The 13,155-nt window shown below is 50.8% G+C and overlaps 5 protein-coding genes across 5 annotated transcripts; 3 read left to right on the top strand and 2 right to left on the bottom strand.

Annotated features, from left to right (window-relative positions):
* Nucleotides 1-228: 228 nt before the first annotated feature.
* On the bottom strand, nt 229-1,966 carry MRS44_016708 (uncharacterized protein; the record flags this gene model as incomplete). Its single annotated transcript, XM_065618145.1, has 3 exons — nt 229-558; nt 642-1,181; nt 1,259-1,966. 3 exons carry the CDS (start codon nt 1,964-1,966, stop codon nt 229-231), a joined length of 1,578 nt encoding a protein of 525 aa, XP_065474217.1.
* Nucleotides 1,967-2,812: 846 nt separating this feature from the next.
* On the bottom strand, nt 2,813-3,520 carry MRS44_016707 (uncharacterized protein; the record flags this gene model as incomplete). The annotated part of the gene is made up of 1 exon (XM_046281998.2): nt 2,813-3,520. The coding sequence occupies one exon, from the start codon at nt 3,518-3,520 to the stop codon at nt 2,813-2,815; it is 708 nt and encodes a 235-aa protein (XP_046130702.1).
* Nucleotides 3,521-7,018: 3,498 nt separating this feature from the next.
* On the top strand, nt 7,019-9,301 carry MRS44_016706 (uncharacterized protein; the record flags this gene model as incomplete). Its single annotated transcript, XM_046279539.2, has 3 exons — nt 7,019-7,702; nt 7,752-8,483; nt 8,945-9,301. 3 exons carry the CDS (start codon nt 7,019-7,021, stop codon nt 9,299-9,301), a joined length of 1,773 nt encoding a protein of 590 aa, XP_046130703.2.
* A 521-nt stretch (nt 9,302-9,822) lies between these two features.
* Nucleotides 9,823-11,057, top strand: MRS44_016705 (uncharacterized protein; the record flags this gene model as incomplete). Its single annotated transcript, XM_046273953.2, has 4 exons — nt 9,823-10,092; nt 10,143-10,159; nt 10,484-10,787; nt 10,962-11,057. 4 exons carry the CDS (start codon nt 9,823-9,825, stop codon nt 11,055-11,057), a joined length of 687 nt encoding a protein of 228 aa, XP_046130705.2.
* Nucleotides 11,058-11,319: 262 nt separating this feature from the next.
* MRS44_016704 (uncharacterized protein) lies at nt 11,320-13,038 on the top strand (the record flags this gene model as incomplete). The annotated part of the gene is made up of 1 exon (XM_046276660.2): nt 11,320-13,038. One exon carries the CDS (start codon nt 11,320-11,322, stop codon nt 13,036-13,038), a length of 1,719 nt encoding a protein of 572 aa, XP_046130707.1.
* Nucleotides 13,039-13,155: the final 117 nt, after the last annotated feature.

Below are 13,155 nucleotides of genomic sequence, written 5' to 3'. Positions count from 1 at the left end.
TTAACTTGAATAACACGCATGATGCCCGTATTCAAACAGCTCTATGCTTCAGCCCTGTTTAACCGCAAAGGAAAGACTTCTATTCACAGCAAAGTTTGCTTTGGATTTCAGCTCATCTCCGCTAGGCACGAGGTGTCATCGTAGTCTACTTCATATCCCTCGGCCTCATCAGCATCCACTTCGGCTAGTCTCCTCTGCCTCCTTAGCAACAGCCCATCACGGAACAGCTCACTCGGCTACCCATACTTGTCCCTCGTACATGGCTCCCTCTGTGCCGGGCGGATACCAACCAACGGGTGAAGGTGAATGTGGGAATGACTGGAATGGCCACGTTGTCCGTCCTCGACCAAAGTCCTCAGGAGGATTGCGATGAACGGTCCAGGTTGCAACTTCGGTGTCTATATTGTGGACATAGTCTGGAAATCTGCACTGCCCCATGGGTGGAGGCCCGCCGTGGATGCAACTCTGGGTTGCCGTGCCGTCAGGCGCCTGGCCAGTCTCCCTGTTCTGGGTGCAATGATGTCCATAGACACAGTATGGCAGGTCACAGGCGTGACCCTTTTCGCAGCAGAGCCGTCTTCTAAGGGTGCGGAGGATGCTGACGTTTTCTTCCGTCCTGGGCATATCGTGTCTGTAGGTACAGTTTGGTTGGCAGCTCCCCCCAGGAGGTAGTAGCTGTTGCATGGACGGTAGTTCTCTACCTCGCTGAATTTCTGCCTGTCATATTTTGGTACTACTTCTCTGGCAGCGACGTCAATCCTTAGACCCTTTGCGTTGCGACGGATTGTGACTTGTGGCCGTGGGGAGGCCAGCGCGAGATTCAACATGTTGGCGTGCTTGGCAAAGAATCCCTCGACGGGCTGGCAGCAACGGCCAAAGAGGGACGGGACATCATTGTTGGCAGATGGTGCCGTCTGATCAATGAGACAGAGCCTCAGACTCAGTTGGTTTGCCTTTGGCCTTGCATCTGGGTCATCCCTGTTGCACATTTCGGCAATGAGCGTCCGTAGTTCGGCCCCAACATGCAAGCCCGGTGTTTGCGACATCAGGCTCCTCAAGTTCTCGTAGACTCGTCCCAGAGAATACACGTCGCCAGAACGACCTGATGGAACCTCGGGAGGGCGATAACCATCTGTGCCAAAGGTATCAGCCGTCTTGGAATTGTCCTCGTGGCCCCAGGCCTTGGAGCCATCAAAGTCGGTCAGTCGAATCCCATCAAGGATGGTCGTTTCCCCCCTTGCTGACCGTCCTTTGCCACCGAGTATTGGCCATTGCTTGGAAAGATGAGGATGTTGGACGGTTTGATGTCCTTGTGCCGAACGCCCTGGCCGTGCATGTATGAGACGGCTTCGGCCAAGCAGCCAAAACTCGCAGCGACGCGACGGCCAGCCTCGAGCACGATATCGTCGAGTTTCCCGGTGGGCGTGAGAGTTGTGTTGGTAATGAGAAGGAGGCGGTCGACATGCAACCCAGTTTCGGTCGGGATGTCGATGACGGGAGTCTCGGGGTTTGCTTTGTAGTATCGTAACACCAAATAAATATCGTGCATGAACTCGCTCAGAGAGCAGACGGCGACCGGCCAGAAGAGGACCTCAAGTTGCTGTGGGCTTCCATACGTGTATGATCCGACCAGTTCAATGATATGCTTATGTCGAAGTCGCCTCAGCACCTGAACCTCTTTGCGCAGCTCGATCACATCCCTCTCTCTCTGGGTGCTCATAGGTCCGACGTTATACGTCTTCTTTGCAAGGGACGTTCCACGGCATTTCACCTCTGTGACGGTGCCATTGCTCATGCCCAAGTGCCTGCCAGGAGTCAATGGTGGAGGATCTTCTCCAAAGTCGACGTGGCGACTGACGCTGCTGCCGCTCATGCTCCAGTCTTGCATAACCATGTCGTTAAACCCCTCAACCAGCTTTTGGACGAGGCCATGGAGCGTTGGCTCGGGGGCTGCAGTCTGCGTCATCTCGGCGCTTGTGAGGTGTGATTGTGAACGGGGTAGGTGGAATGTAGGTGAAGAAGGCGGTACCAAGTACCTAGCCAGAGTCAGTGACAGCGTTTTATATCCTCAGACAGAGGGCCAGGCCGCCATACAAGCTGCAGGCCCAGGTGCAGGCCTTGCCGCTGTCATGAGACAAGACTGTCAGTCAACAGGTGCACTTGTCGCCCCTCTAGCCAAGAACAAACGAATTATCATGGCACTTGTGGATCAATGGCGGTTATCATCGTCTATTCTAAAAATAACATGGAAGCAATTGGGGGAATTGCGTTGGATGCAGCCGTACAGGCTTGAATGCATCGTTAGGGTGATCATATAACCGCCAGCCTCGTGCGGCTGAAGCTAGATTATGCCCATGAGTGGGTGTGCTGTTGGGAGCGCGTCCATGAAGCTGCAGGTGGCGTTGACTGGGCCACGTTAACTGACCAATAATTCCAACAGAAATTGAAAGCCTAGAGTCCTTTTTGTTGGTATTTGCAGCAGCTGAAATGCAGCAGCTGTCTCACCAAAATGGCCTCGTGACATCAGGATGGATGGATGGACGGCATCGACTTGGCGTATTACTCCTTCACGAGTTGCTTTTGGTTACGACGCGTTTGTCCGTGGGTCTGTCTATATAGACAGTGTAAAAATCGTCAAGGCCAAGGCGGGATCCTTTGACGCGTGATAGCCGTCCAGCATTAAAAGATACCCAACAAGAAACTCCCCCCTTGTTAATTTTCGACCAAAACTGGAGTGTGGAAAAACTTAGATTGTAACTTATCTAGATACTCAAAATCCAATCTATCGAGTCGCATGCTGCTTCAGGTGCTCCTAAGGAAACGCATGAGTGAAGAGCTGGTTTCCACTCTCATCATATCTTTTGGGAATAACGTTTTGAACACCCTTGATGTCCCTTGGCTCAAAGTCCAACATAGAGCCTCCATGGGCGAGCACATCCGATCCGTAGTTCTCCTTGATCCAGTAGGAAAACATGTCCATGCCAGCTACGGCACCACCGCCGGTCCAGATGTTTCCGTCAACAACCCACTTCTTGTCGCTGACCCAATTGACGTTGGGATACGTTTGCTTCATCAGATTGAACGCCAAGTTGTTGATGGTGGCATTCTTTCCGTCCAAGACACCTGTTGACGCCACAACTGCTGCGCCGGTGCAGGTGGTGAAGAGCAGCTTTCCAGCAGCAACATGCTTTCGAAGAAAGTCGGCATGCTTAGGGTGCAGCTTGAAGTTGACAGGGTCAGGACCTCCAAGCAAGAGGATGTCGAGCTCGGGGCAGTCATCCACAGTCGCGGAGGGCACAATGGTGAGGTCGCTCGAGAGCAGCTGGATGGGCTCTTTATCGATGCCGATATGGTAGAAGATAAATTCGGGGGCACGGGAAATCGTTTCATCCGTTACTCCACTCAAGGGCTGGAGCGCTTTCATGTACCGCTTGGTGCAGGAGTTGAGGATGTCGATTGGGCCAAGGACATCGATGGCCTGGTAGTCGTAGAGGAGAGCGCCGATGTTGAGGGGAGCCATTGTGTATTCGTGTAGAAGAGATGATATAGAAGAGAGGTAATACAGGATGAGTAACCTGAGAATGATAGAGTGAAGTGCTGGAGGGATTCAGATCTTATATAACCTTAGATCTGTATGCATGGGTTGCACCTCATGCTGTAACAAGGTGTGTATACCCGGGAAGGCTCGGTGTTTAAGCATGTATCCTTACTGGCTCGGTTCTTGATACCCAGACGGGAATTAGTGTCATCAACTCCATGAAAGACGTGAGAATTAGGGGGGCTGGGTCTGAGGAGTCGGAACATCGGGTGAATGGGAGTGAGAAATAGGCCGCGGGGTTTCGGAGGAATCAGAGACATTAAGGTGAAACACGTAATAGCTAGTCAGAGTTTCCGACGGGCTTCGGTTCATCAACACGACGATATAACAGTTCCTCCAACGGCGCTACATAGTCTCAACCCAGATATGCTTTCAGTCCTATCAAATAGTAGCTAGTGTTTAGCTGTGTAATTCTAAGAAGCTGGAAAGCTGAATTTGAGAACGAATTTTCTACGCGAATTTTCATGGTCTTCGGGCCCTCGCAAGACATACTGTGGGGTTGAGGTAACACCCGAAGCTCATCGGATCTTAACAAATTTGGCCCGACCCCGACTTGGCTAGGGGTAAGCGAACAGTCAGCCGACAGAAGTGAGACTCTGAATGTGACAGTGTTCCCTGTCAGAAGTATTCTGCTCACGAATGAAACCTCTGTTTTGAGTTCTTCTCGCAATGCAGATTCCCGGCCTTGAGTGATCCAGTGTTGCAAAGGGCATGAGGTTTGCGAATAGTCGCATGTCTACCGATAAATTTCTGTCACCACAACTACTTTCTTGTGCGTGAGAAAATAGTGTCATCTCTGTTTCCCACTCGTTCTGGGTATTGAATCGGTTTAGGACACGAGCTATCAGCATCTTGGGATACACCCCCTACCAAGCAGGTGGTGAACTGCAGTTCTGAATGCATGGATTGTGAGGGAGGAAGAGCGTCTAACACAGAAACCTCAGCCGCTCAATCTAGGCAGTACGTTATGTCAACACTGATAACGCAAATTAAATTGAAATCTGTTCAGCAAACGTGGCATATGATGAAGGAACGACTTCCTTGACGGAACATCGACATATCTGATGCGCCCCTGGGAGCATCGAGTGCTCTGAGTCAACCAACTAAACACCCTGCCAGAATTCTGCCTTGAATGATGTTCGCTACTAATGCAATGGCTTAGAGATGAATTAATATGCCAATAGTATGAAATATGGTGTCCTAGGGTATCTAGGTCCTAACGTCATGGATGATGGTCCTTCAGGTCTATCATCTCTGGCATCACAGAGACGGTATACCCTGAAGAACCACCATAACCGCCGCGAAGGATAAATACTATCTCTAAGCGCAAAGAATGATCATTTAAAACAAATGAAGATGAGGGGCGAGTTAATTCTGGTCTGTCAGTCGTCAAAGAGTTGAAGGAATTGGCGCCTACAGGTTAGGGCCCCCATCCTCTCTCTTCAATCTCAACCAAGAGGAGAACGGATAAACGGCTCCGCCGTGAGCAATCTGAAAGCACCTGAATGAAAATAGTCATAATGTCGTGACTAAATCGGGGACTCGGTCCAATACTACTGTCTTGAAGCTTGTTGCAGTAACCATCAAGGTCGAATTGCGTCACAGTGGCCGACAACTGTGCTTACGAACTCTGACTAGTTTAACTCGGAGTTTAACTAGGATATAGGTGGTTCCTATGAACCTTAGAGAGAGAACGATGGCGGCTGTGTCGGATAAGTTTAGGGCTGTCGCATCAAATTGAGATCGACCGCTGACTCTCCAGAGTCTGGTGACGGCTGATACCTTGACGCAGCATTCCTTCATGCATATTGCCAATCAGTTGCGGGCTGACTCTTGAGTCTTTGATCGCCGACTTTTAACATCGTGTTTTATTATTATTATTTTTTTGCTTTTTTTTTCACATAGGCCCAATTGACCTAACTCGATAGGCATATTAGTACCATGTGGCTGGTTTTTCCAACTACTCGACAACTACTTCATCTTTGAATAACGCTGATAGTTATAGATACCCATTATTTATTATAGTGTAATTTTAATTATGTAGCTAGGCAGGAACGCTTTGCCTCTTGTCAGATCCGTATTCTCAAACTTTTGCGGAGGCCGCGGGACACCGTCGATGCTGATCATCCAGTGGTGGCATTGCCTGAGGGCACCATGCAACCGTGAAACTTCGACACCAGGTGAATCTCGGAGTTGATTGACAACTCTGTTGCGAAACAAAGCAAGGACGAGGATAGGTTGCTAGTGAAGTCAAATTCTCCGAACAATCCGACGCGTCGTTGGAAAGTGGCAAATTGTCTCTGTTTCTCCTTCAAGGTCCAAGACCAGCGCGTTGGGGGTTGGACCCTTGAATTTTGGCTTGACTGTCAAACGAACACCAAGATAACGCGGCTTGTCGAAATCCACGAATCGCATTTCTCCGAGGATTGCGTCTTAGTTCCTGTACGCCACGCAAAACAACTACCGACAATTTGCCTCAATCACACAGGCCAAGTCGTATTCAATTAAAAACACACACAAAACCGAGTCAGGAATATTCATGCCATGCACCGCTAATGACCCTGATTGCGTATTTGCCGAGGTGTTTCAGGATTGTTCTTCCAGCCGAAGGGGCGCGGCGTCCATCAAAGAAACTAGCGCAGCGCCAAAGTTGAAGCCATCGCCAAACACAGTTAAGCCCCAATCTGATAATGGTCTAGCGAGGGACGTTTGCCAACGAGGCACCGTTACATGGCCGAGAAAACTGACTCGTGCTAACGACGCCACTTGCCAAAATGCCCTTGTCCACAACAATCTGGGATGGTTACATGATAGGATTCGAGGCGAGCTGCCCTGGTCAAGAGTCGTTGCAGGGTCTTGTTCCTGCTGCATGGTTGAGCTGGAGCATCTCCAGACGTAAGCGAGTGATCGATCTGCACAACAGATCGGATTCGCGAGACTCGAGCAGCAATAGCGTTGTCCATCACCTACGAGTGGGCCATTAGTCACAGCTTTCCATGAAAGAATCCGTAATTGTTCTGGTCCAGCGTCTAGAAGCTCTGAAAAAACCCTTCGCCTCGGCGTTATTCTGCACCGAACGGCGGTCAAAGCGGTGTTCGAAAAGAATGTGTCAACGCTAGCCTCGGCCGGGAAGGTTCTGGTTCAGGGGCATATCGCCGAGAGCCTCAAGCAGCTTGGCAGAGAGCTAGGATGTTCTGCATCCGAGCGTAGACGCAGGGGACCCTTTTAAACTCAATGGTTTGCGCGCCCAGCTGACTGGTTAACGTAACATCGCTCTGTGTTGCCCCGAAACACAAAAGAGTCTGGTTCCTGCACTTCGGAGGCTCTGCGTCTGTCAGGATGCTGTTCTCTTGTCATTGTCTTTAACACAAGTTGGACACGCGTGTTTCTTGCCTGCTCACTCCCGCTGGCATCCTCACCATGGCTTGGGGCGACCTCCCCGTCGAGAGCCGTACACTAGAGCCCCTCGGATCCGATCTACGCAACGGCTTGACCGCCATCACCGTCCTAGCCTTCATTTCCTTTTTCGCTTCTAGCGGGCTTTTCTTCTACCTCGTGTATAAGCTCGCGACATGGCATTTCTTCATTAGGAATCAGCCGGCCGGACATATTCAACAACAGACCGGCACAATACAGAGAGCCCTCGACTTTACGCTTGGTATCGACGGAATTTTCACCGATAACAACGCCAACAATGGAGAGAACCAGGACGCTGGGAAGGCGGATGGTGAAGAACGGCGGAAGCGACCCAATCAGTTCCTTATCCTCATCATCAACCTACTTCTGGCCGACATGCATCAGGGAGTAGCCTTCTTTCTCAATGCCGAATGGCTACGGAGAGATGCCATCGTCGTCGGCACTGCAACCTGCTACACCCAAGGACTGTTTGTATCGCTAGGCGACTTAGCATCAAGCATGTTCATCACTGCCATCGCTTTGCACACCTATCTAGCAGTGGTTTCGCGCCGTCGCACGCCTCAGCTGGCGCTGTACCTGGCCATCGTCGCCATCTGGATATTCGTCTATGTCATATCGTTTGCACCTATCGCTGCGACTAGTAACGGAGCCGAGTATGGTGGATTCTTTGTCCGCGCCGGGAGTTGGGTACGTACCACTGTCTCTCAGAGTGAACTGTGACACTGACTTGAACCAGTGCTGGATGAACCGACGATATGAGAACCTGCGACTACTAACACACTACCTCTTCATCTTTCTCGCCCTTGGTACAACCTCGATCCTTTACACTATCATCTTCCTTAACATTCGCCGCCAAGCTCGATCTGGATCTTCCAACGACGATGAGGACAACGCTCAGCTCCAGCTTAGCCGCAACCCTGCCTTCCTCATCTACCCCGTCATCTACGTTCTCTGCACCCTTCCTCTAGCCGCGGGCCGTATCGCGACGATGGCTGGGGCCAAAGTGCCCAACGGCTACTTTTGTTTCGCCGGTGCAATGATTGCCTCGAACGGATCTTTCGACTGCCTCCTCTTTGGCACGACACGAAACGTCATCATCTTTGCGTCCAAATACGAAGTCGACTCGAAAGACATTGGCTTGGGAACCTTTGCATTCCTAAAGACACCCATGAACCGCCGTTTCGGCAACACCATATCAATCCAAGGCGGTCATCACAGCGAAGAAAACGACAACGCAGGAGGTTGGTGGACATGGTCAGGACGATCAAGCGGCCATGAACCACGAAGTCGGAAGGGTTTGGCACGGACTATCAGCCAAGAGTCACTTCGAGGGCCTGCCATCCAGATGGACATGGTTACGTCTGTGGTTGTAGAAGTTGATGACGGCGCAGAAAGGGATCCTAGATATCCTGATCCTTCGTCGAGCTCTAATCCGTCGCTGAATAGCACCGAGAAGGATTTTACAAAGGTGATAGAGAGGACGTCATATACAAAGTCATAGTGGACAGTTAATAATGCAATTGAATCAGCCAAGTATCAGACCTTGACTTCATCTGCTGTGTCGTGTTCTTTCCCTTTTCTCTCAGTTCGTGACCTCTGTGGATTACCTACGTCGGCTTGAGAGACCTCATCACTGATCGCGTTGATAATCAGGGCAATGTTGTGGAGCAGTGAGCCTATCCCCCAGACTCGCCTTCTGTGCTGACGATTATTACTGATTTCCTAATGATGGAAAAGTGTGGTGGAATGTTGATCACGGACGTAAATACACGAGCTATAAAATCTGCCTCTCGGGTGACCTTCTATGTACTAACTTGAGTCTCCGATCTACTAAAGAGAAGCGTCATTAATACCGACAATAATAACAACGTTGAAGAAACCTCAAGTTTATACTGAAACATACGCATCTTTAAGATGACCCGCCTCCAGGTAATGTTGCTCGTCTCTCATGAGTATGTGCCCATCCCCGGCCACTGGGCAATCCTCGTATCACCAGACGTGACAAAAGAAGGAACGCTATTCAACACCCTGGAAAATCACTTTCGCGGATTCTACGTCGATGTCAAGAAGGACATTTGTCCCAGGCCCGGTGAGTGTGTCAGCTCGTTCATCTTGGGCTCTGTCGATAAGCCAAAACTTGCGCGCATGGAGGAGATCGCCAACTCGACTCCCGAACCTGCTCCTGATTGTCAAACTTGGGCACAGTGGTTTGCTCAAAGGTTGGCTGATGAGGGAATCCTGCACAATTCGGCGATGGAAAAGTTTAAGACGGCACCTAGAACTTAGTTTGAGAGTATCTGCACTTGCCTGGCACGTATGTGGTATGCGTCTCGCGGGAGCTTGTTATTTCGTAAGCCCAGAGGCGGGGAATCATTACAGATACCTGTAGTCACGTACATGGCCCATAGATGCTAAGGTAGAATCTTATGCGTCTTAAACGGACGGTCTGCCAGGTCAAAATACCCATCTAGGTATCAGTACCCAGAGGTAACAACGCTGTGCCTGTGATTGCCTTGACTGACTTGAGAGACCCTTATCACTGATCTTACTGATTGACCAGTGGGGTGCTTAGCAGTGAGACTATTCCCTAGAGTCACCTTCTGGCTGAGTGACGATCACCTCTCGTGACGAACAGACATCCATAGTGGTATGTTAATCACACACGTAAATACACATGGGCAGTATAAATCCTGCTTTTCCCGTGGACCTGCCATCGAGCCACGCAAATCTCTCATCTACCAAACAAAAATCTCACCATCATTGGCAAGAACGACTCCAACTTACACCAACACTCGAGTGTTCCCAAGATGGCTGTCACGGTATGGTTGCTCGTCAGCCACGACGCCGCAGTTATACCTGGCCAGTGGTCAGTCTTTGTAGCAGGGGACAGGAACAAGGCAGGAATCCTATTCAACAATCACGGGATCGCAACGGGGTATGTCCTCACTGGCGTGGTGACATCCAGCATCATCACGCTGGGCGTCGTCATTGACCCAGGACCCCGCTGTTCGGAGAAGATGCGAGAGATCGCTAGGGCCGTTGTCCTGCCCGAGAAACCCGCGGATGCTCTCCCTAGTGTATGATCTCTCCCTTCGAAAAATGAGGCTTCCGCTAACTGTTTACTTAGGTGGCCGACAGCGAAGTGTGGGTGTCCGCGTTTATCCAAGGCCTGATTAAGCAGGGTTATCTGGAACAAGTCACGATGGAAAAGTTGCGGGTGGCACGTCAACTGCATCTGAATGGGCCACCTATCGATGTCTGATGTCTGGGACTTGTAATGGCATACACTGTATGTCATGGAAGATGACCATTAGCTGAGGCGAGAGTTGGTATGCAAATCACACACGCAAATGCATATGGATGCTACAAAACCTGGCCCTTCCTCGGATCTGCCATCAATCGATGTGAACTTCTAATGTACCACAGTGTCATCCTTATCAAAAACAACAACTCTAACTTACATCAAAGCCCGAGCATTCTTAAGATGGCTCCCCTCAGCGTAATGTTGCTTATCAACCACGACGATGCATCTATACCTGGCCAATGGGCAATTTTTATAGCAACGGATAGGAGACAGTTAGGAACCCTATTCCGTGCTGTGGAAAAACGATCCGATGGGATTAATCGTGAACTCAGAAAGGGTTTTGTTATTAATCCCCAAGAGACGGTCAGCGTTGTCACCCTAGGCGCCATCGTTGACTTGGACCTTTGCCTTCTAGAGGAAATTGCGGCCGGAATCGTCATGCCCTGGGCCAAGGGCGCTTTGTCCAAGGTATGATCTTTCTCTTTGCATCTTCGTTGGAGATATGAGGTTTGTACTGACGGTTTATTCAGAAAGCTGACTGCCGAGAATGGGTCTTCTTGTTCGTTCAAGGGCTGGTTCGGGAAGGTTTCTTGAGGCCTGTTGTAATGGAGAAGTTGCGTTTGGCACGTGAACTGCGATTAGACGGACCAGCTATACGTGTCTGAGGCTCATGGTGGTGTTTGTAACATCTCATGGAAGCTGGCCATTGGTTGGGACCAGAGTATGGTAATATGGTAGGAGGTCATTGGCCCAGATGCCAACAATCAGACAGTCCACCTTGTGATCCATTCTTAGACAAAATTCTACGTATCTACTTGAACCACCCTTCTTTTTAGCGAAATGTTTCTTTCAACGGGAAATTTAGGTACCTGGATGGTCTCTCCAGGTAACAACACTGTGCCTAATTACGTTGACCCCCCGGATGACTCAGCGTGTGCTATGAAATACCGCCACCCGGCAACCACCAAGGTCGCGTCTCATCTCACCAACAACATCAACCATGAACGAGAAACGACCGCTCAATCCCGTCATCTTGGACGGATCCAAGCCCAAATCGGGCCTCGGACGATGGAAGTACCTCTGCATCGGTGTCACTGTCCTCGCCGCGTGGCATTTCTTCGTCCCTCACGTGAGGTGCCCGCATCACCACCATTCGCGTCTCACGTACCCTGGCGAGAGCATCACCTGGGAACCGTGCGGAAGCATCAAGGATCGCTCTTTGGAGTGTAGCAGCGTTGATGTACCGATTGATCAGTTCAACAAGGATGCAAGCGACAAGACTTTTACCATCCCCATTATTCGTCTGCGCGGAAAGGAGGGGAGCCAGAACATCCTCCTGAACCCCGGAGGTCCCGGTGGCAGCGGCTTCGAGTTTATCCATCGACGAGGCGAGCAACTCAGCACCATCATCGGCGATGATCTCCACCTTTTGACGTTTGATCCCCGAGGCGTCAACTCGTCCAAGCCCCACGCTTCGTGCTATCCCACCAAAGAGGCCCGCAGGCAGCTGAGCTCTGTAAACAGCGCAGACCTCACCCAGAACGGCCCCGAAATGTACGCTTGGACTCACAACTTTGTCAGGGCGTGCGATGACACGATGGGCGAGTACGGAAAGTACATCAACACGCCACAGACTGCTGCCGACATGAACAGCATTCTGGACGCTGTTGGTCAGAAGGACATGTACTATTGGGGCTTCAGCTACGGCACGCTGCTCGGCCAGACCTATGCCACCCTCTTCCCGGAACGTTCCCACCGAGTGATCATTGATGGCGTCGTTAACCAGTTCAACTGGTACGGAGAACGCATCGACATGGAGGATATGGTCGATACCGAGAATGTCCTTGACGGTCTTTTGAAGGAGTGCATCAAGTCTGGTGATGAATGCGCCATGTCATCTCTCGCAGACTCTTGGGAAGGGCTCAAGACAAAGTTCCTCACTTTCATGAGCGAGCTCAAGCAACAGCCGCTCAACGTCTACGTCAACAACAGCGTGTACGGCCTCTTGGACTATCAAAAGATTTGGTATGGGGCACTCTTCCCAGTTCTTTACAAGCCAGCCAACTGGTACAACTTTGCCGACCGGATTGGCAAGCTGATGAACGGGAACGCGACCGCTGCCCTGCAGGACTACGGGCTGGATGATTCGCCTGACGGCGACGATTCCTTCTACACCATCAGCCTCAATGATGGTGTTTCTGGCCCCAAGTACTGGCCTCAGGATCTCGATTCCCTTTTGAACGTCATTGTTCCCTCGTTCAATCGCAGTGTCTTTGCCCAGGATGATCTCGTCTACTTCTTTGCCAAGCAGCAGTGGCAGATCCCCAAGACACACAACTACGTTCCGCGCAATGGCGTTCAGACCGCCCATCCTCTTCTGATTCTCACCACCACTTACGATCCCGTCTGTCCTCTTGTTTCAGCACGATCTGCCCGAGCTGCCTTTGAAGGTTCCAGGATTATCGAGGTTAAGGGCTACGGTCACTGCTCCGTCGCAGTTCCGTCGCTCTGCCTTGCCAAGCACGCCCGGGACTTCCTTTACCGTGGAATCCTACCCGAGAATGACACCAAGTGCGAGGTTGACGAACCATACTTTGTCAAGCCCAACGCAACTGCGTCTGTCAAGATCTTTGACAATGATGAAGATCAGGCTATTCACTTGGCTCAGATTGAGTTGGCCAATGACCCTGAGTGGCCACGACCCCGAGGCCCTTGGTAAAGCTGTGGGGAAGGGTAACTGTACATGATGTTTGCGTTTTGGTACCTGGGGGTGATGTAAGATAGCTTGTGTGTAGGCCTCAAATTGCGAACAAGTTTCGATCGATTGATGCACTTC

The sequence above is a fragment of the Fusarium solani genome (assembly GCF_023522795.1).
Source record: "Fusarium solani strain SB1 chromosome Unknown bctg00000012, whole genome shotgun sequence".
Lineage (NCBI taxonomy): Eukaryota > Fungi > Ascomycota > Sordariomycetes > Hypocreales > Nectriaceae > Fusarium > Fusarium solani.
The sequence above is the reverse complement of the archived record's forward strand: the minus strand, read 5'-3'. Positions and strand labels throughout refer to the sequence as shown.